Source organism: Poecile atricapillus, chromosome 6 (assembly GCF_030490865.1).
Source record: "Poecile atricapillus isolate bPoeAtr1 chromosome 6, bPoeAtr1.hap1, whole genome shotgun sequence".
Lineage (NCBI taxonomy): Eukaryota > Metazoa > Chordata > Aves > Passeriformes > Paridae > Poecile > Poecile atricapillus.
The window spans coordinates 21,522,741-21,544,608 of NC_081254.1; the positions used below are offsets into that span (position 1 = coordinate 21,522,741).

The 21,868-nt window shown below is 41.2% G+C and overlaps 1 protein-coding gene across 3 annotated transcripts; it reads right to left on the reverse strand.

Annotated features, from left to right (window-relative positions):
- Nucleotides 1-15,798: 15,798 nt before the first annotated feature.
- Nucleotides 15,799-20,108, reverse strand: CH25H (cholesterol 25-hydroxylase). 3 transcript variants are annotated; one of them, XM_058841351.1, is made up of 3 exons: nucleotides 20,065-20,108; nucleotides 19,222-19,400; nucleotides 15,799-17,267 (listed from the first exon to the last, which is right to left on the reverse strand). In XM_058841351.1, exon 3 carries the CDS (start codon nucleotides 17,142-17,144, stop codon nucleotides 16,320-16,322), a length of 825 nt encoding a protein of 274 aa, XP_058697334.1. In that variant the 5' UTR covers nucleotides 17,145-17,267; nucleotides 19,222-19,400; nucleotides 20,065-20,108; the 3' UTR covers nucleotides 15,799-16,319. The 3 variants fall into 3 exon arrangements, with proteins under 3 accessions (XP_058697334.1, XP_058697336.1, XP_058697335.1); XM_058841353.1 differs by having other exon boundaries at nucleotides 20,061-20,081; XM_058841352.1 differs by lacking the exon at nucleotides 20,065-20,108 and having other exon boundaries at nucleotides 19,222-20,047.
- Between the last annotated feature and the right edge of the window lie 1,760 nt (nucleotides 20,109-21,868).

Sequence of the window (21,868 nt, forward strand, 5' to 3'; positions counted from 1 at the left end):
TCAGTGCCCCTGAAGAGGATGTTCCTAGCCTTCCCAACACTTAGCTCCACTCCCACCCATCTCACAGGAGCAGCCAAAGCTGTGACCAAGCTCCCTGGGCAGCTGGGGAATTGGAGCAGAACCCTGTACTGATGCATCCCAGCTTCTAAGATGACCCCTTCCTGGTTGAGTGGGTGTCTGGATCCCCGGTGCTTGTGGTGAGGAAGGGAAATCATGACAGCGGCCCCAGAAAGTGATTCATGGCTTCCCAAGAAGCACTTTCCTGTTGAGATGACTGTGTTCACTGTCCTACCCACACTCTGCTGACAGACTGCAGCAAGTTCAAAGGGTCAGAGACCTCACAGCAGATGCTGAGGGAAGGGAACCAGCATAGCCCATTTCAAGAACGTCACCAAAGAGAAGGAAGAGTGATGCCACCACACCACACTGCGATGGGAATGGGGAGAAGGGGGGCAGGGCTCCTGTTGGGGAGGACCCCCTGCCAGTTTTTTAAATTCATGAAGAACTAAGTCAAGGTTAAAAATTTCATCTTCCTGCTAGCAGAAAGTAATGAAAAAGCCTCTGTACTTGGGAGAGGGCTCTGCTGGGGTTCATTGTTCCTCTTCCAATTGCAAAGGCTGAGCACAGGTAAGGGTGAAAAATACTGCAGGGTAGCAGAGAACTGGAGAAAATTCAGAAGCCACCTATCTCCCTCAGGGGGCAACAGTCCCTGGCACAAGCATCATTACCTTGACTGCCTCAGGCCCCTATGGAAACAGAGGAAACCATGTAATTCTGGATGCTGGCAGGAAATTGTAGAGATCGCCTAGTCCAGCCCTCTGCTCACAGCAGAGCTAGTTTCAAATAGCACTCACAGACCTCAGGGAACTCCCGTCTCTGTGCCAGCCTCAGAGAGCTGATGGGTTTCAGAGCCGTAGCTGAAGTCAAATGTTTGTAGCAACTGAAACAGAAGGTGTCATTAACCAGGCTGAACACTCCTCATGGATATTCACAGTGCCATAATCAAAGAGAGCTTCACCATACATTTTGGCCTCCACCCTTCTGCTTTCTCTGCATCTTTGGCAAGATGCAGTTCACTCTCTGCAGGAAAGCCGAGCAGCCTTTTCATCTGTGTGCAAGAATGAAAAGACAAAGTGCCAAGAGGCATTTGTACAATGAAGACATTGTGTCACAGACTTCATCATTATCTGTGCTGGTCATGAAGGAAGGAGATCAAAACCCTCAGTATGGGAAGCATTTGAGTTGACATTCAAGTACAAATAGCTTTGCTTTATTAGACTTTCTGCCACCAGAAGTGATTACATCAGTCAGAATTTGAATACACTCTGACCTAGATTTTCAGAAGCCCATAAAGAGGATATCCCAATCCACTTTCACAGATATGTATCTGTGTATCTGTAACACATACTGAAGTGCTTTTCTAACTGTTAAAAAATGAAGTATTAAAAGTCAACACATAAAGACAGTAGGTTTACAGCTGGACTTTGGGTGAGGATGGAAAGAATCTAAGTAGAGAGCAAGAGCAGTAGAATTTTTTCTCTTTCCATAGAAACATCTGGCTATTTATATTTTATATCACTGTTTGAATATCAGCAGGAATGTTGTAAGCCAGTTGACCCAACAAAGTCAGTTAATTTCCTGGTCCTGCTGCTAGGTTTGTTATTAGCCAGTGTCTATCAATGTTTGGGAAATGAGTCACCTCATACCTATTATCAGTAATATGTTGTTTTTCCTTGACATTATTTCTAAGTTCATCTCAAAAGCAGAGTACAATGGAAACCTTACAGTCTTCTATTGCTTCTTTTGGGAAGATACTGGCACACCTGGGCCTTGTGTCAGGTCCAATCGGAGATCTACTGCTGTCCAACAATGATTTATGGTACAATACATTACTGTGGAGCCATAAAAAAGCCATATTTCTTATAACATGTATATAGAAAATTATCAAAATTTTCTCCAGGAAGCAATAAGTCAGAGTTTTACAGTGGCAAGGAACTTAAAGTTTTTAGCAGAGAGAACAAATAAGATGATGGTGCTGATGTACTTTATTTAACAACTTATCCTCCTTTAAGTTTTTAATATATAAGAGGAATGTTTCTAATTAAGCTGAATTGGTAGGGAATGCATCTCTAACCCTTAAGTGAGAAAATGCTTCTATAAGCACTCAAAATTTACTCAGTGTTGCAATATACTTTCATTTTCCTCCTTGTGGGCATCCATGTCATAAAGACAAGTTTGTCTCCAGAAATTTAGCAATAAGTGATTCTAATGAAATGTTACAAGCCTCCTCACCAGCCCCTCTGGGGATCCAGCAGCTCACCTTAAACCATCTTCCTCCCTCATAAATCACATCCGACAGCCCTGCTATTCCAGCCTCTTTTCCTCTGCACTGTGCTCATTTTTTCTCCCTGTTACAGATTTCTTTCAGCTCCACTTCACCATGGTTCAGTTGGTTTCTCAACCAAAAAAAGAATTTGTCTCTTTCCTCTCTAAAGAAAACAGTAATATCTAAAGCTACTGAATTTGCCTTCACAGAAGCTTGTTGGGTTTTTTTTCCCCCTTCCCTTTCTTTTATTTTTGGGCTAGGGTATTTTTGTTTGTAAATAAAATAAAAGACAATGATGCCAGAACACACTGTCTTCCTTCTGTGTCACATTCAAAACATCTTTTAAACTTGCAGAGCACCATTAGGAGTCTCAGCTCTGTTTCTGGCTGTGATTTTTGCAGAAAGCAGTGTCCCTGGCTGCTGAACTCCACGTGACTTTTAAGTCCTTTGAAATACAGGCCACCCTCCACTTCAGCCCTTTTCCAACAGGCTGAAGTCCTACATCTCTTTAATCGAGCCCTCCCCAGCATGTTCCTGAGGGATTCTTTGCTCAGTCTCATTCTTGTTTGTGGGATACACAATTAGGGATTACACTGGCCTTCAGTAAAGAACAGAGTTCAACAAAAGAGCTTTGTAGCCCACACTCATATAAGCTTTAGTGACCTCTTCAATAAAGAACTAATAATTAGCCCAGTTCTGAATTACATGTGATATTTTCTATAGGATCTAGCACCCATGGTTATGACTCCTATCAAGTTAGAAGACATGTAATCAGAACAGGATTTAAGCCATTTAAGCAAGCAGAAATTAAATTGCTTTGTATGTGGCAAAATAATTCTGGGGTATGAAATAACCCACAGCAATTAGGGTGAAGAAACCTCAGAGTGTCAGTAAAGTAAACACACAGGGATGATTCAGCTACAAGCTGCAGAACTGCCAACTGCTTCCAGGAGTGGTGAGATGCAGGGTTTTACTCACACTGTTAGAAAACAGAAGCTGCATTTACAGGCTTTGCTTCCAGATAATCCACAAAGCCAAAATATGTCTCAAGTAGAATGAGGGCCCAGTAGCAGAAATGCCATTATTGTCAGCATCTGCTTTATGTAAATTCAGTGTACAGATTTTGTACAGCATCTTCAAAGTCCACTGCATATTCATTCCCTCCTGACATCAAATCATCCATTCAAGTAAATTAAATAATTAAAATACCCAATAAACAATAATAGACACAGTCAGTAGTGCAACTAGGAAGAGCTTACGAGGTTTTGATGAAGTATGCATAATAATATGCAAAAAATAGATGTTTTGTGTGCATTCCTAGTTGTTATACAATACCAAAAGGTAAGTCAGAGTTAAGACATGTAAAGAAACAAAGGAAAACACTTTTTTTTAGTTGAAATACAAGAACATATCCTTCAGAGATGATGTCATGCATTAAATGATCACATAGAAGCTAGACAATTTTCTTCAGAATAAAACTAAATTTTTGTTGAAAAGATGTCTATTTGGACTATTAAAACTATTTGGAAATTTCGATTTATTTCTGCTTGAGGGAAAGATCAAATTTTAAAAGCAACAATTACATACGATTCATTTCCATTTTTCAAAATCAAATGCTTTTAATTTTGTTTTCAAACTAAATTTAGAACTTTGAATTAATATAAAAATTTCAAACGTCATGAAAGAGATCATGCAACATTCCTTCTTAAAAACGGAACTTAAAATATCCCTCTTGGCTTGATTCCATACGACTGTTTTTCCAAGTGAGGCCACTAGCGTCACAGAAAGCTCCCATTTTTAGTGTTAGGCTGCGTGCAGCTGTTTCCAGACAGCTCTGCACATCTGGGCACCTTCCCCAGGCGCTCGCTGGGAGAGGGGGGCCAAGGATCTGCCCCTGCGGGGGCACTGGGGACAGCAGAGCACCGTGCCCGGAGCCTGTCCCCAGTGCCAGCTCCTCGGGCTGTGACACTGCTCCCTGCAGCCACCGCCGGCTCCCGAGCTCGAGGTACGAGCAGCAGAAGTGGAGAGCAGCGGCGTGAGGGTAGTGCCAGCCTGTGGAACTCGTCATGGGGAGCAATATGGAGGTGGTATGGATGATGGTATACAGGCTGCAATAAGATTAGAACTGTAGAGGTGGGGAAAAAGAAAAATCGAAACAAAACCCAGAAAGTACTGAATTCTACTGATTTGAACAAGTACTTTTGAAATAAAGTCCCAGAGCTTTGCATCCCAATTAAATCACAGTGTCTGTTTTCACTTTCTGTTTTCAGAATTTTCAGAAATTTCATTTTCAGAATGAGCTTTAGATAAATGTAATTTAATCTAAATTCTTATATTAGACAAATGTAGTTTATCTAATTCCTTGAGGATTATTTGCATGCCACTAAGCTGATACATCCCAGTACTGAGCAGTTTTAATTGCTCAGTCTTCAGCTTGCCTGACCAGGAAAGGAGCAAGGAGACTGGTTGTCTATTTCTGTAACACTTACAGAAAGAGGTCACAGTGGATGCTAGGCACAATTTGTGATAAATTTGCAGCTTCACTGTCTAGTCAGAAAGCAGTTCCATCACTAGGGGAAACACTTGTGAGTTTCTTTCTTCTCAATCTTTTGTCTGCACTGTTTACTTTTCATACACAATTCTTCATTATGCTCCTGGGGCATCACATCATTAGCATTGCTCAGCCCTCTTCAAAGCGGAATCCTTTCTTTCCCACCTTGGCCAGTCTGCATCCTATAAAGTAAAAGAGATGAAGGCAGTACCAGCTGAACACATTCTGTACAAATCTGTGGTGAAGATTAAGCATCTGTGTTGCTCTTTGCTTCTTGGCAAACCACTAATTAACATTTTCAATCAAACGAAGTCTAATCACCTAGCAGGCAAAGTAAAGTTTGGAACCAGTTACAGTTACAGTGCCTATCTCCAAGAAAATATTTAAATTATCCCTATTTTCAGGAAAAAAGTTCCAAAATGTTATATCCAAAAATTTTAAAAAGTATAAATTCATGATTGAGCCTTTCTTTTTTTTTTTTTTTCAAAGAAGAGTGACAGTGGCTAACAATAGGATTCCCAAAATCATGAGAGATGAAAGGATTTGACAGACATTGTCTTTTTTCTTCAACGTGTGATTAGAAGAGTTGTGAACTAGCATCATTTCTGACTCCTCTCAGTTTTCATTTCCTCAAAAGGAGGTCTGAGAGTAAAGTTGACCAAGAACCAGAAAGCTTTTGGAGGTAAAATTAGTATTGCAGAGTGACATGGCATCAGGAGAAAATGCAGGTTAGGGAGGAAAAACGTCCAAGAGAAAGGGAACTATAAGTACAAAAATATCAATATTCAACAGAGAGGGATTCTCCTTGCTGCAGAGATAGTTAACTTCAGCCACTCTCTGCAGTAGTTATTTCCACAGATTTTGTTCTACTACCTTTTTAATGCTGCTTGAGGTCTAACCCAGGACTTCACGTGAACAGGAAACTCCCACTTTGCCACAAGAAAAATTCCACTCTCTCTGTGTTCAAAGACTGTTATTCCCCTTTTGCATTACAAAGTTGAGAAAACCCCAGCAAACATTTTAGATCCTTGTATTTTTGAGTAAGCTTTTCCCCCACCCTTCCAGATTCAGTTGTTCATTTTGGCTCACGGGAAACATTGCTGAAGTCTTCATCAGCACTTCCTTTTTCTTGAAGTAGAGGTTTAAACTTCATCTTGACAAGCTGCAAGCCAAAACCAAGCTTCTACCTGGCAGAAAGGATTAGGGCCTACTCAAAACATTGGGGGGGAACCCCCAAAACCTTCTATTCCAAATGCAAAACCACTTGTATCAGCCAGGATGGCATGACTCAGATCAATGCAATACCTGCGGGCAGTGTGGAATGCTTTCAGAGTATTGCTCAAACAAAGTCAGCACAGCTTGTCCCAACCAATCTCCAAAAGACATTTCTGGAATCAGTAACACGATGCTTTAGCCGGCTGTCACTTGGTCAAAATGATACCAAAATGTGAGAGAGAAACTATATTTTAAAAGAAAAAAAAAAAAAAAAAAGAAGAAAGAGAAACAGCTGGAGCTTTCGTTTCCAGATACACTACAAAATTTGTTCCCCCTTTGAAAAAGTACTAGAAATGTAGAAACATGAGAAGGGGAAAGGGAGTATTGGGAAAGCACTGGAACCATCCTGTGCAAGGGTTTCTGCAGGTGGGGATGCAAAACTGGGAGTGCTGAGCTGGATGAGGTGAGGGCTGGTAATTTTCAAAGACACAAAAAAGAAATTTGCAATTTCTAAGGAAATTCTTCCTGTTGATTTCATATCCAGCTGATGTGGAGTACCTTTCTTCTTGCAAAAGATTACTTAATTTGACAATGTCTCTACTCCCAAAATTTATATCAGCTTACATTATTATCATGCAGTCTTGTGTCTTAAACACATCTAACCTAGTAAAATTAAAAAGGATTTGATTGCACTAGGAGAAAGATATAAAATAATGATATCAGAAACAGCTTTTTGGTAAGAGATTATTAAAACCACAGAAAGTTAAACATCCATGCAATTAAATCATGTGATTCATATACCTTCACTTAGAACTGCTGGCATTCTGTGGGAAAGCTTCGTTGTCTACAATGATCAGTAGTAAAGTAGCGTGGGCTCTGAAGCCACCTCCTAGGTTTCGTTCCATGCTTCCTACCACTCCCTTTTCCCTGTGATCAGTCTGCCACCACTGCCTCTCCTACAGCACTGACCAAGAGCTGCTCTCCCTTTTCACAAGTAGGAGTCACAGCCCTGGAGTTCACCTTCCTGTGAAGAAGTGCGACATTGATGAGGTTGTCATCAAGTCTCTTAACTGCTCACTGGGGATCATCAAGCGGTTCTTGATTTTGTCACTCTTTTCAGTGAAAAATAAGGGGCGTGGTTCAAATCAAAGAAACTGCTTGCGAGCTGTAAATCCTTGTTTCCTGTGTATTATTGACTTTGTGAGTTAAACACTACAACCACAAAAACCACAGAACTTCTGCCAGGTCCTCCTTGATGCAGCAGTATCTGCAGTTACCCTCCAGGCTTATTATACTGTCCCACAAAATCCTCATTCCTGTCCCAAGTCCCCAGAGCTCACCCCACACACAGACCCCCAGAACATCTCTCTTGTATCTTGCTTGGCCTTAAGCTGAGGAACAGACAGTACAGGCTGCAGTGCATGTTTGTGCAGGGCTGGCACACTGCTTTCACACAGAGTGAACCGGGGTCACTTCCTCCCCTAAACAGTCAAAATGGTGCAAATACCTCCTGCTTCTGCCCAGCTAGTGATTTCCACAAAATGTGAGAGCACTTAATATCTTGGGACCGCTCCTGGTCTGTCCAATTGTGCTGAGTTGTGTAACAAGCCAACAAATTACTGGAAGACTCTGACATAAGCTGCGGTTGCGTAACTTGTTTCCTTCTGAAACTGAGCGAAAAACGACACTCTCACTACCACACAAGTTTCAGCTGTCTTGTTCTCTGGCAGCAGTTTTTTACCTGGGGGGAGAACCCTTAGGTTTCTCCTCAGAGTGAGCATGCATGCCTGTATCTCCTCATCACTGCTCCCTCATGGTCCTTTCTGCAGATGTCTGTCTCTATCACCCCTGACTGGTTTGATGTCATCTCCAGCTTTCTTACACCATATCACAGCACACTTTGTATGCCATAGCTTTTTACATATATGTAAATACCAAAAGATAAAAGTAATGGGGAATTCACATGTATATTAAAAAATAATATTCATATGTTTGTTTGCATAGAGAAATAAAATGGAAATATATGAGCAGTAACATGAGCTGGACAATCACTAGAAGTGCCACACATCCATTTCTAACAATCTCACCCCGGAAATCCCACTCAAGCAAAATGAAAATGCAGGTGTACCCTGAAAGCCACTGTCAAAGGTAATTGGACAGATGCCATCTACCTTGGTGTGACCTAAGTCCAGACTTGAATCCTGCTGTTTTTCTTATGCCACTGTCAGGAATTTTTACCTTAAAAGGCAGAAGTATCTTAAGGATAGAGCTGTAACAGCATAATAGAAATCTCTTACAACAGTGGATTTCATGTACATTGTCAGAAGCAAAACAAACTTCTCCTGCTCCTTGCCACAGCCAATTAGGAGCTTAGTAGGTGCTACATCGACATTAAATAATCAAGATTTGTAATAACAGTGCTAGGAAATAAATAAATAAATAAGCCCCATTACTTGTTTTGTTTAAGTATTAATGCTTTGTAGGCAACAAACACACATCAGCTTTTCAGGTATCTCAAAGGACCAGTTACTGCACAGTCAAACTTAGATGTCTGTAATGAGAAAGCTTTGATTAAATTCCTCTAACAAAGAAGTAAATGCAGTTTCCACAAAATACACATTATAGATTTCTTCAGTCTTGATTTAAAACTTCACTCTAGCTACCAGGACTAAGTAACTTCTGAATGCAGAAGGTCCACACTATGACTTTAGCCTCTTGGGAGATAGATTTTTTCCTCTATTTATATAGCACCTAGATTTTTGTCAGAGTTTCAAAATAATATTATAAATAAATAATAGTAATAATATTTGCAGTTAGCACAAATTCGAGGATCTAGCAAGATGGCTAACTTCTAGAAACAGGACTGAAGCCAGTACATGAGCACAAATTTATCCCACTACCCTATGATTAAGGGGTCTAAAAGAAAAGCAGCGAAGCAGTAAGCTGAAGTTCAATAGACAAAGGAAATAAAACAGAGAATCAGCTTGTTGTGCTGCTATGGCTGAGTGCATGTGCCTTTCCACATTTTACATGCTCTGCTCTTTTGTTATCTGTCCATAGCTTTCAGAGTTTAACAGTGCTCTTCTGCAAGCTGTGCCAAGTGCAGAGGGAAATTAAATTCCTTCTTCTGAAAAATGGTTCAATTATTCAAGATACAAATCTGAGTCACAAAAAGAGGAGAGAAAAAAAAGCATACAGCATATTGGCTAAACTATGCAATTAATCTCCAGAAAGAAAAGGACGTAGCGTAGTAGGCACAGAGCCCAGGTTTAACAGGGTGGGAAGTGGAGGTCAGTTAGGAGCACAGCATCAGGATTTGCAAGAAAGCAAATAAAATAGTAAACTCTCAGTCATGGTACTGCCACAGAGTGTTGCTACATAGACTTGTTACCCACTTGCCAGTTGCAAGGTCCAAGCTAGTGATTTTGCTTCAGCTTTCTGGTTTAGGAAATAGGCCAGGTAGATAAAATGGAGACGTCATAAACTGGAAAAGCAATTTCCCACAGGTGAGTCACAAGAAGCATCAGACAAGCTGAATCAGTGATGAGCCATGGCTATGGGAGCAGTGAAAGGACACTGGAAACAATTAAACCCACAGAACAATTACATAATCTTTTGCTCTCCTCACCACTGTAGTACCAAAGCTCATAAGCCATTACTAACTTTCCTGAAGCTCTAACTTCAGGTTACACCTGGTGGCAGCAGAATTGCTGCTGACCAGAACACCTGACACCCTCAAAGGCTACAGACAGCCTGCAGCGGTGTGTGCACGGCCCTGCCGGAGCCCCTTCCCCTCACACGGCTCCCTGTGTGCCCGGCCTCCTCATCACAGCCCCCGGCCTCCACTTACACCCGCCCAGGCGGCCACAGCAGGCCTTGAGCTTCCTCACCACCACAGCAGCAGAGCCCAGCCTGAGTTCAGGTCACTTCAGGGAGCACAAGGAGCCAAACCAAGACCTCTCTGGATTAGAGAACAGAAAATTCTTCTCTCCTACTCCTCTGAGCTGAGCTGGGCTCAAATAGGCTCTAGAGAGGCAGGTGGGGAGGCTGAGGCTCTCCCACCCCCAGGGGAAAGACTTTGAGGGTAAACAGTTGCCAGCCTCCCTGGAGCTGAATAGAAACAGGCCAGATCAAGAGCTTGGCCTCAGACATGGTTTTCAGGACAGGTTGTGAGGGGTAAGCCTGCATTTGCTGCAGGACTTGTGCATGCAATGGATTCTCAAGTGCACCTGGGAGTGGTCTCTATCCGACTGCCCAAGGGATAAAACATGGCAAACCTGGCAAAGCAGCTGGCAGGATTCAGCATTTCCCTGGAGGATGAGGGGAGGTTGTCAGCAGCTGCTCAGGAGAGTATTTTGTCATTACCAGGGAAGGAGAACACCAGTGGAGACTGTGGGGATAAAAACAGAGGGGAAGGCAGCTGGTGGGTATTTTTCTATAAGCTCAGCTGAGAAGGGCACTTCTGATCTTACAGGTTTTGTAAGTTGCAAGTGTCAGGGGAGCTGCTTGTGCAGTTTTAAATCATTCCATTTCCCAAGTTCATTTGTCTAGAGAACTTGACAAATTCCACTGTCTCAGCTATTTAGACTAGTTCCGGAAGTTTTGTAAGTAAATCCCTTAAAGGAGCTATTTAAAGGAAATTACCCATGTGTGTTGCTTCTTAGGGGTGTAATTTTTCACAGCTGCTGTGAATGGCTGAAAAGGTGTGTAAACAGACACCAACAAAATTTCTAGCAGTGCTTTTTCATATTCTTTTGATAAACAGGGTGCATCTTGTTCATCTTAAAAACAGTTTTTCTGTGGCTTATCCTAGATTTTGGACCAGTTAATTCCCTGAATTGTTTGCTGCTTAGTTCTGAGGACAAATAAAAATATGGGCCATCTAAATTCTCCCTGGAAGCACAGGTAGCCCTGTACTTCCCATCCCTTTAAATCACATACCTGTAGTATGGAAGTCTCTCTCAATAGACTGAAACCCAAGCAGTCAGTTTCTGCCTGCCTGGTGTACTAACTACCCCCTTTGGATTGTTAGTTTTTTTATTTTTCACAAGTAAAACCTGCTATCTCAAATCTGAGTATGGAAGAAGCGCTCCAGTCCATGTGCCTGTAGATATTTTTAACTTAGTCTTATGCTTGGTGACACGAAAATATATTTGCTTTATGCTGTCCAAAGGTGGAGTTCCTTCTTGCAGGTCACAGTGTTTTGTTACTGTGGGAATTTCCAGAAAGAAAGAGATAACAGTAAGAAAAGGCTGTGTCTGGATGTGGAGTCTGAACCATTCCAGCAGTAAGAACCTGAGGGTTGAAGCCATCTGTGCTCTGGTGGGAAGGAGATATCAGTGCAACACTCAATCCATACCTGACAGCGCTGCACACTGCACCAAGGGACAGAAATAAAAGTGCCTTCCCATCCTCCTTTCTCTCCTTCCCCTGTGCACACCTATAGCCTCGGTCACAGCAATCATTCCAGACTGGGACGCAAGGTGATTAGTAAGCTTTTAAAATCTTTTCCTTGAGAAGAAAACAGTTTGAAAAGAAGGATTAAAATCTCAGCATCATTTTCCACAGCTAAAGGGCCCTCTGCATTGGTCCTGTTCCCTTTAAAGCCTGGAATGCTTATGCTGGTTAGTTTGAGGGAGAGTATGGGACTTTTTTTCAGTAAACAACTTCAAATTTCCCTAAATTAGAAACACATTTAAGTTTTGGAAAACAATTGTTTGGCAGTTGCTTTTACAAGAAAACCATGCTGCAAACCCAGCTCCAGCCTTTGCTACAAAGACCTTTCAGGTTGGATTGTACTGAGCAATGCAGGATCAGTGTCAACATTTTAGCATGCAAAGCCAGGGCTTTGACGTGGTTTACATGTAAATCTGATGGTTGGTTCACACTCCAATCGGCCTCTCCCCTGAGGAAATCTGAATAAATCCAGTGAGAGTTTGTATTTTCTGAGAGTCCAAGACAGATGATTTTTTCAGATTCAGATCCATTCAAAAATTATTCCTGTTCAAAAAAGGTTGCATAGATTTGGGCAGATAATAGTGGAAGCTTAATAGTTGTGCATGAAAACAAGAATAAGAGAAACTGAAGTGACTGCTGAGGCCACTAAGATAAAGCCACATGAGAGTGCTTCATTCCTTACAATGATATTGAGAGGCAACAGATGACAATTAAGTGTTCTGTCACCACAAATTGCTTCAAAACTAATTTAGAGACAGCACTACCCAATGAAATGCTAGTTTTTAATTTAATCCTGATAACACACTAGATTAACCAAGTCACTAAATACATTATTGATACAGATTATCTTCATAATAATAAATCACAAGAAATTAAAAGAAATCATAGTTATAGACCAGAACTGTTTAGGTTTTGATCAACATGAGGGAGGACCAAGCACTGAATATCAACTCAGCATTGCTCTGAGCATCATATGCTGACTCCAAAGCACATGAGGAGCCCGCTTTACAGCAGCACTGAAAACACACCCACTAAGTAGAAACCTGTCCCTTTGCACCAGTATACTCTTATCTTGAAATTGCCAAACTGGGTATTGTTTGAAAGACTCCAACTACATTTCAAGAGAAGTATAGGACTAAATTGCCAGTGAGAATTTGGGAACTCCTGCAATTCACAAGAGCAGCCAAAGAGCTCAATATTTCATTTTTGCCTAAGAATTAAGATAGAGAAATGCATAAAATCTTATTTCTTTGAGCTTTATTAAATTTTGAAGATATAAAGTGGACAAGAGCAGCACAAAAGAAAATTTATTGTATAGCTTCAAAGGTCTCTGCAAACATCTTCTATTTACTCACAAATGACCACAGTTTAGCTTTCAGCAGATTAGATAGGAAGTCTGTGTGGAACAGCAAGTCACGTTATAAAGAGGAAGGAAGGTAGCAGAATTTTGGAAGAGGGAAAGTTGTGTTTGGTTTTCTTACATAAACCCTTACAAGTGAGTGTCATGCCTTTCCTTTTGTCTGGTAAAGATTTGCGGTAAAGACCATGGGGAAATGCAAATATAGGAAGTAACATCTATAAAATCCAGTTTTAAAATCTCACCACTATCAATTCACAGAACTTGCTGTCCTCTCATGCTCAGTGGCACAGTATATGCTGAGCTTTCAATGAAAACAGGAAAAAAACCCCAATCCTTATTTGCTTTATCTCCAGTATATGTTTCCATTGAATTGCAAAGGCCTGCAGTTATGTGTTTGTTTGGGTCTTCTGCTCATGAATTTTTCTCACATGCACAACTAAACTTAGATTAAATTAAACTGCTACAGAAAGCACTTCAAAGTACACACAACACGCAAATGGGTTCAACCCCTCAGAGTTTAGAACCTAAGTTACCTTCAAAAGCTTTGGAGAAATAGGGAAAAGGGATTATGTCACTAGGATGAAATACAGATATTTCTAGTATGGGATTCAAAAAAGCCATTCCAGACATGTATTAGTCAAATATTCATTTAACAACTTTTTTTTTTTTTTTTTGAGTATTCCAAGTTCTTGCAATAATGAGACTTTAAACTGAGGTTCCAGGTCTGATTGGCTACAGATTAGATACAGATATATCCTGGGGGAAATTCCATGTTTGAGGAAACACATTCTTGGTGTGTGTCTGAAGTGATGCAAATGTTGAGGATGTGACGAGTAGGCAGGATCATTGTGCAGCACATTGTCTCCTTCCATCACCAGTTTGATCATCCTCAGTGGGTGTCAGGCTACGTTGTCAATGCCAAATGAGACAATCATCTCTCTTGACTTGACAACAGCAGGAATAGTTTTGCCTGCAGCTGACTAGAACTCTCTCCAGGAGAGTAAAGTACTGTATCAACTCATAAGCTTCATACAAAAAGCAGTATAATCCCCGTGAGTTTAGTTACAACCTTTCTTGTGGGTTTTACTCATAGGCTTCCTACAGCAACCTGTAGCTGTCCTATGCAAGTACCAGTTAGTCTTACCCTTGCTTAGTCAGAGCCAATTGTACATGAAACAGACTGTTGTAGTGTACAGTTATAAAATATAGTGTAAGGTATAACTCCTTGAAACCACAGATTATCTTTGCCAGATGCTCAGAGTTTGCCAAGCTGAATTAAGTGTGATTTCTAGAACAGAAAGGGTAACTTTGGGACATCTCAAAATGGCTAAACAGCTCAAAGAAATCAGAAAATTATTTTTGCCTCTTGCATTCAGCAGAAAAGAAAGAATATTTCCCTCTCTTTCTAGAACACACCAAGATACCTAAGATTAACCTTCAGAAAGACTGGGGATTCTTTCTCACAGCTTAATAGATGAATGGCAGATTCCAGTATTATCTCAAGCCTCAGTTTTTGCTCTTAGTATGCATCATGTTCTTAACAAAGAAAAGAAGGGTTGCTCTTCTGTGATATCCAGAAAGCAGAGAGGGTATTTAATTACTAAGATTGCAGCATTTTGTACTGTTTATGAAGATGTTTATGAAAATTATTTCCTGTTATCAAAAAGACATAGTGTCTCAAAGGGCTGCTTCCTTCATAAATTCACATTGTTGGAGATACTAAGGGTTCTCTCTTCTACTGGACAAACAGCCCCTGTAAGGTCACACAACCCTCTAGACATAGGGACAAAGAGACTTTTGGATGATGATGTTTAAGTGTTCTTTCCACACTTCTTACATTATTTGTGCTTTCTCTGTTTCCATCATTATCCTGGGAAGTTTATTAGCAATACAGGATAGATGATTACCAGCATTAAAATGTTTTGTAGTGGACATTAGGCATCTGTATGGATCTCTGCTGAATGAGACATCAAAGCCTTGCTTATCTCTTCAAGCCTATTTTTTTCCGTGTGACTTCTGTGAGATTTTTGGTTTGATTGTTTTGATCTTCTCTATGTAACTGTTCTAGCAATGCATAGACATTTTGTTCTATGTCTTAGGATCCCAAGAGGTTTGATTCTATTCCCCTGAAATTTGCTTTAAAGAACCATCTACTTTGTAGAAACTCTGTTTATATTCCTTGACAAGGTTTTGCATGCAAGTAACAATTAATTGATAGGATTGTCAAGGACAAATGCTCTCGTTTAAGGGGCTGTTTAGTAAAAATTGTTCAAGCTTCTCAAAAATATAATGATAAAATTTCACTATGACTTTTTAAACTCCATTCTTCAATATTATGTTTCTACAAAATTGTAAACTATTTTAAAATAAATACTCTGGAGTCTAAAATAAATACTCTGGAGAAAAAGTAAATTATTCGCTTTTGAAATAATATTACAATATTTTAATAATAAAAGTCTGCAAAACTGAAATGAAAATGGATGTCAGTCTCTTTTCCCAGGTATCAAGGGAAAAGATAAGAGGAAATGCCCTCAAGTTGTGGCAGGGCAGGTTAAGATTGGGTATTAGGAAAATGTTCTTCACTGAGGGTTGCCAAGCACAGAAATAGGCTGTCCAGGGAAGTGGCTGACTCACCATCCCTGAAGGTATTTAAAAGATGTGTAAATGTGGCACTCAGGGACAGGGTTTAGTGGTGAACTTGGCAGTGTTAGGGTAATGGTTGGACTCTATCTTAGACATCTTTTCCAACCCAAACAGTTATATGATTTTTATAATTCAAATTAATGACACCTATGCACAAGGAACCATACCTGTTCCTAATATAAACAGAGGAATTAATGAAATGAAATATAATACGATTTTAAAAGAATGAACATATTTATTCTCTATTAAAAAGAGACAGTATATCAAGGTAAAAAATATAAATATCAAAATCATTTAACAGTTATCCAACCACCCTGACTTGGCAGCAATATTTTACAAAATCATTGCGCAACAATTTTCTTTGGCAGATTAAACTCCACAAAATCCATGATGTGTACCTTTTCTGTTTACATCATAAATCATCCTACAACAGTAAGATAATGTTCTGGCGTATGTATAAAACATCATACAGCAACATGATACATGCTTTATGAAAGCTGGAAAGAAGGAAAGGAGAGAGAATGTCTCTTAATGCTTCCCTTAAACCTTTGACTCAAATTAAAGCAACAGATATTCACTTTCCCATTTGCAGTCCCTTAACACAGGCAGTTCCAAGTACACACACAAATACACATATATTAAGAGGATTTGTTATAAATAGCTATTGCTTTTATAGGCAGCTTCAAATATACAATCTTCTGTATGTCTTTAAAAAAATAATGTCCCGGTTTAGTCTATAAAAAGAGTTCATCCACAGGCAAATATTCTTAATTAGAATGTGACTCCATGAATGTCCCAAAGAGTTTGTCCCAGTGTGTGAAGTAAGGAGCATAGTTCGATTTGAATTTCAGATGGTGGAGATCATGATGTGGTGCTCCTCCGTACAATCCAAAAGGCACAAGTCGGTGAGTTGACCATGGGAGGTCATATCCAGAATGGTCCTCCACTGACAAACCAATGTTTACAAGGAAGAAAATCATTTCTGTCAAAGGATGGCATCCGAGGAGCAGTGGGTTTATAGCAGCAAAAAATCCCAGTGAGAGCAACTCCCATACGCTGGAATACTGTGTAGTAAGGGCGAACGTCGACACGTGCTTGTGATGCACCTTGTGGAAGGTCTTGTAGAGCCAAGGCACCTTGTGATGCAGCAAATGCCACAGGAAGTACTCAAAATCAAACAGCAGCAGACAAACTGCTACTTGCAGCAGGACTTCAGGCAGCTCTGGAGCTATCACTGGTAGATTCATGGGTCTCCAGTACCAGTGTAGAAATGTCACCGGGAAGATCAAAACAACATGGTGATATACACTTTGAATAATGCAAGGCACCATCATTCCAAGACTCGGATAGTTCTGCGGCTGGATTTTGTATTTTCTCAAGTCTGGTAGTCTAATGCTTAAAAAGTCCAGTGCAATATATGGAAGACAGAAAGCCATGTATGCTGTAAAAGAAAACAGCACTGGAAAAAACGGTGACTTGATCAATGGCTCCTTTGCAGTGACAAAGTCCCAAAGAGACTGCAGGCACAACCTGTCCCGCTGTCCCTCCATCGGAGAGCTGAGCAGCACACGGTGTGGCAGGCTGCAGTTCATGCTGATTGCAGTCTGAGGCAGCTGGAAATCCTGCACACTTTTATGCAGCCTGCTCAAGCAGTGACTCCACCCCCAGAAATTCTTACATAGCAATGTGTATCGTTAAAGGGGAAGTTCCCTTTCCTGTCATACAGAATGTGATATAATGCATTACAATCTCAGAACAGAATTAGCTGGCCAAGGTTATCAGCAGAGCTCTACAAGAGACTTGCACAGTAGGAAAAACAAGCAGAAGTAGAGAATTCTAATGCTGGGATTCAGAGAAAGGGCTGGAACATGTTCCACTCCACTTAGTGCAGACACTTTAAAAGCTGCTGTTTCTTATTAAGTTTGAATTGTGTCTCCTTTATTATCCTTTTGCCTTTATAGATAAGGCAATAAAAATTACCACTGATTTTTTTTTTTTTTAATGTGACTGCTACCTAAACTCCAGGTCTGACCAGTGGATATCTAGTGGATAATGGCTGTGTGCAAATACGTATTTTCTTAATGATCCCTTGGTTATAAAATAGCCTTAGTTAAAATCGCAGGGAGACCTACAATACACTACTAGTCTGGATGTGGTAGCTGTGACTTTTCTCCATTTAACACAGCATTTGAGGTCATGTTCTCCTTTACATACCTGTATCTACTTGACATGGAAAAATTCACCCGACCTGACTAGATGCAAAATTGAGCCAACAACTTTTGAAGAACATAAGATCCCTCTGTTGCAGAGAAGAATACAGGGTGAAATCTCATTATGCTACCAGATGCTCAGTGACCAGTATTATCACATTATTACAATATTCTCTCCAGATCTCAACAGCTCTATTAGCAAGTTGATATGAAAATCCTTTACCCATGTATCAAATTAACATATGCATTTAAAAGATCCACCAGTTAGACCTATGTCCTTTAAAGGATCTTCCTCTGACCATAGGCAAGCACAGCCAGCAGGCTTGACTCCAACCTTCCTAATTTGCTAAAAATATTTAGAGGTTAATGATGGAAGTTTTGATTTAACCACTAAGACATCACTTCTTTTGTGCTTTTAGAAAAAGAAAAACAAAGCTTTGAACATTTAGGGAAACAAAGCTTGCCATAAGCTTCCTATGAACTCACCTCTTTTGTCGGTAAAGCATTTATTCTAATATTGGAAATGAGGTCAACTTCCTGGATGACTTTATTAGCTTGTTCAGATGATTTTACTTCTTTGCTAATCAAAAAATAAATCTGATGGGGCAAATGTGAGATCGTGTTTCCTTCTTCTGAATAATTAAGCATGATTAATTAGCAGTGACCTTTTCTGGATATGCATAAAGTTGTAACACTTAAGTTTGCTTTCAGTTTCAACTGTTTTCAATAGATTCTGTTCTCTCCTTAGGCTTCAAGAATTTTGCTTAAACGGTAACATTACCTGTGCTATTATTGAGGCAATCAGCAGGTCCTTGTTGGAGACAGGTTTCTACCTTTTCCACATATATTTTGGAATTCAGATTCCTTGCTGTTATGAGACTGTTCTGCTGAATTAATTTATTTGGACCATTAACTGTTGTAAATTAAAACCCAGTGCAAGACACTAATCTAACAGATGAGGATCTATATCCAAGAGCTTCATTTCAATCTTCTGACTGCTTTTTATCCTAATCTCTATTTCACAATAAGGTGTTTATAACATGATCACCATCTGTGTCCAAGAATATTCATGTGATTTCTGTTGGTTTGTACAGTAACAATCAGAAATGAAGTCTCCCAGATGGGATAACTGATCCTCTCTTTTATTAGAATTATTCAGGGGAATCAATTTATTCTATAATGCATTCCAAATCTCATTTAAGGGAGATTGACATAAATTGCTCAGCTGCCTTAAAGACACTCCTCTGTCTAATCCCTACAGATACATGAAGTCTCAAAAACTTTTAGAGCCATGGCTGCCCACAAGCTAAATTTTAAAGAATAGGCATTTTGCCTGCAGATTAGGTCATAGAAAAATATTCTTAAATCCCTTAAGGAAAAATAACGGGATTCTGCAGCGCTGTTTCTAGGATTCACTGCAGCATGAAGGCCGAGCAAGGCGCAAGCGAGCAGCATTTACCTGGGAGGCTGGCGCCGCCCGGAGAGCGCTCCGCAGCACGGCTTCCCCCGCCTCGGGACCATTCATCCTCACGCACCGGAGAGCACAGACACTCATCCTCCACAATCCGAGTCCAAGCCGCCTGGCTTAGCCAGCAAACTGCATTTACCACATATCTCCGCTCTTCTAACTTCAGTTTCCTTATCAGCACAAAGTACGACACACACACACACACACACACAAAAGATGACAAAGTACACACAAACCCTTTCTGTACCTTACGTAGCAACACAACCCCCAGCTTTTTTTCACTCAACTTGCAATGCTGCCAAAATTTCCCATGTGTTACAAGAATCTAAATGGCTCTCTCAAAAACTCACTCCTGCTACAGAGTTTAGGTTGAAGGGCACATAGTTTGGAATGAGGCCCCACAAAGGGTCTTAAATAGATTCCACATGAGCACGCGATGCAAGCACCTACCCCAGGCTGCGCTGTTAGGTACAAGCTACAACGCAAACAGCACACTGCTACAGCGGGTAGGAAAATGAGGGAGAGTTAGCGGGAGGGAAAACTGGAATCAACATATTGAAACTAACGCATCATTAGAGGGAAAAGTTCTTTTTCCATCCTCCTCTTCTCCCCCTCTCTACGGTAGAATTGTTGTTGTACCAGAGATAAGGCAATATCACGCTGAGCCTTCTAGCGGGAAAAGCGTGCTGGAGGGCTGGACTCGCTCAGCACCAGCACCAGGGAAGCAGGACAGGCATCAGGAGCAGCGGAAAACTGCGGCAACGCCTGCTCTCGTTTTAAAGGAAGCTGCTACCATGCTGCCACAACGCGCTGCTCACACCCGGACTCACCTACCTGCCCGCCGAGCAGGTGCGAGGCCGTCCCGCCCGAGCCCCGCCCGAGCCCCGCCCGGTCCCGCCCCGGTACCGCCCGAGCCCCGCCCGGTCCCGCCCCCGTCCCGCCCGAGCCCCGCCCGGTCCCGCCCGAGCCCCGCCCGAGCCCGCCCGAGCCCCGCCCGGTCCCGCCCCCGTCCCGTCCCGGTCCCGCCCGAGCCCCGCCCGAGCCCGGTCCCAGGCGGTCCCGCTCAGCACCGCGGTCTCTCCGCGAGCGGCAGCGCCGCCCTGCGCCCACCCGCGCCCCGCCGCCGGCTGGAGGATAACGGCACCGGGAACCGCTCCTCGGCTCAAAGCCCCAGCGATAACCACACACACTGCTGTGCAGCAGCGGAAAGTTGGTGGGCACGGGTCTGTCACAGGCTGTATGGGTGTAATGGGTTCGGAGGGAAGGAGGGCGCTTGGACTCCATCTTAGAGGTCTTTCCCAACCCTAAATGATTCTACGACTGTAACCTGCAGTCCCCTTCTGTTTAGTTAATCTGCATGTTCAAATGAAGCATCTGGATACAAATAATGAAACTCTCCTCCTCGCAACCCTGGTAAGCAGCTTGGACCCTGAGCCCACAGGGATGCTGAGAATGTCAGGACAAAGAACACACAGTCCTCTCCAGTTTCTATTAAAAGCTTCAGCCTAAACACAAAATGCTTTTCTTAACAGCACCAACACATTTTCTTTATCAAATTTTTAATATCTACCTCCCAACCAAGCTTCACTGAGAACCTGTCAAGCCAGTAAAAGGCATAATCAAAGGACATTTTAATTAGTTTCAAGCAATGGCTGACAATGGAAAACTGCCAGTGAAATAAATTCCTAATTCTCAAACTTTACCTTAACAGGATCAGTTTTCAAAATAATAGCTATCAGGAGAATATCCTAAAATTCTTTCATTCAGAATTCATAACTCAGGAATGAGAAATTGATTTACATTCTCAGCAACTTATAGACTTAATTTCTGGAAGAGTCAGAACACAAAGCAGACACTTCCACTCAGAAACTAAGAATTAGGTAATCATGTTACAGGTGTGGCTAGTGTCCATCCAACCTTCATAATTTTTTATTTCATTGATGATTTCAATTATTTTGGTCATATAAAGTTTTATGAAAATAGGCTGTAAGGAAGAAAGGCAAGCTCCTGATGGGCAATGCTGCAGCATGAGTTTGTGTTTTATGAAACAAGAAAGGGAGAAGACATTATAAATGCTTTCATTACCGGAAAAATCTTCCACCAAGAGCCATTTTATTAGACATCCAAAAACCTATCCAGCCATCAAGGTTTCTCTATCACATCTTACAGAGTAAAGCCATTCATAGCTTTTTATAATATTAAGGCACTTCTGTTTCATTTGGAGCATTTTCATTTGTTTTGGGGGGCTTTGGAGTTTGTTTGTTTGTGTTTTGGATGGCACATTCAATATAAATAATTTATATAAAAATTTTGTTCCCAAGCTGACAAAACTGTTTCTCTTACAGGGCCCAAGTAGAAATGCCCTTCCTATGCTGAGGCACTTCTATACTGCTTGAGTTGATGTATAAACCTTTATCACTAGCCATGGAATCACTAACCAGGGTAAAAACACTCTGCGTGGAGCTAGTGCATCATTCACTAACAAACACACACTCCACTAGCCTTGGGCCTTCTGCATGAAATGAACATGAAATATACTTGCAGATGACTACAAAAAAATCCTTGTCAAATTCCAAGCACAACATGAGGACAAAACCATGTCTTTATGTCTGTGTTACCCGTCGTATGTCGGATTGTT

Coding starts and splice junctions, on each gene's coding strand:
- CH25H (XM_058841351.1), bottom strand. CDS start 17,144: ATGAACTGCAGCCTGCCACACCGTGTGCTGCTCAGCTCTCCGATGGAG.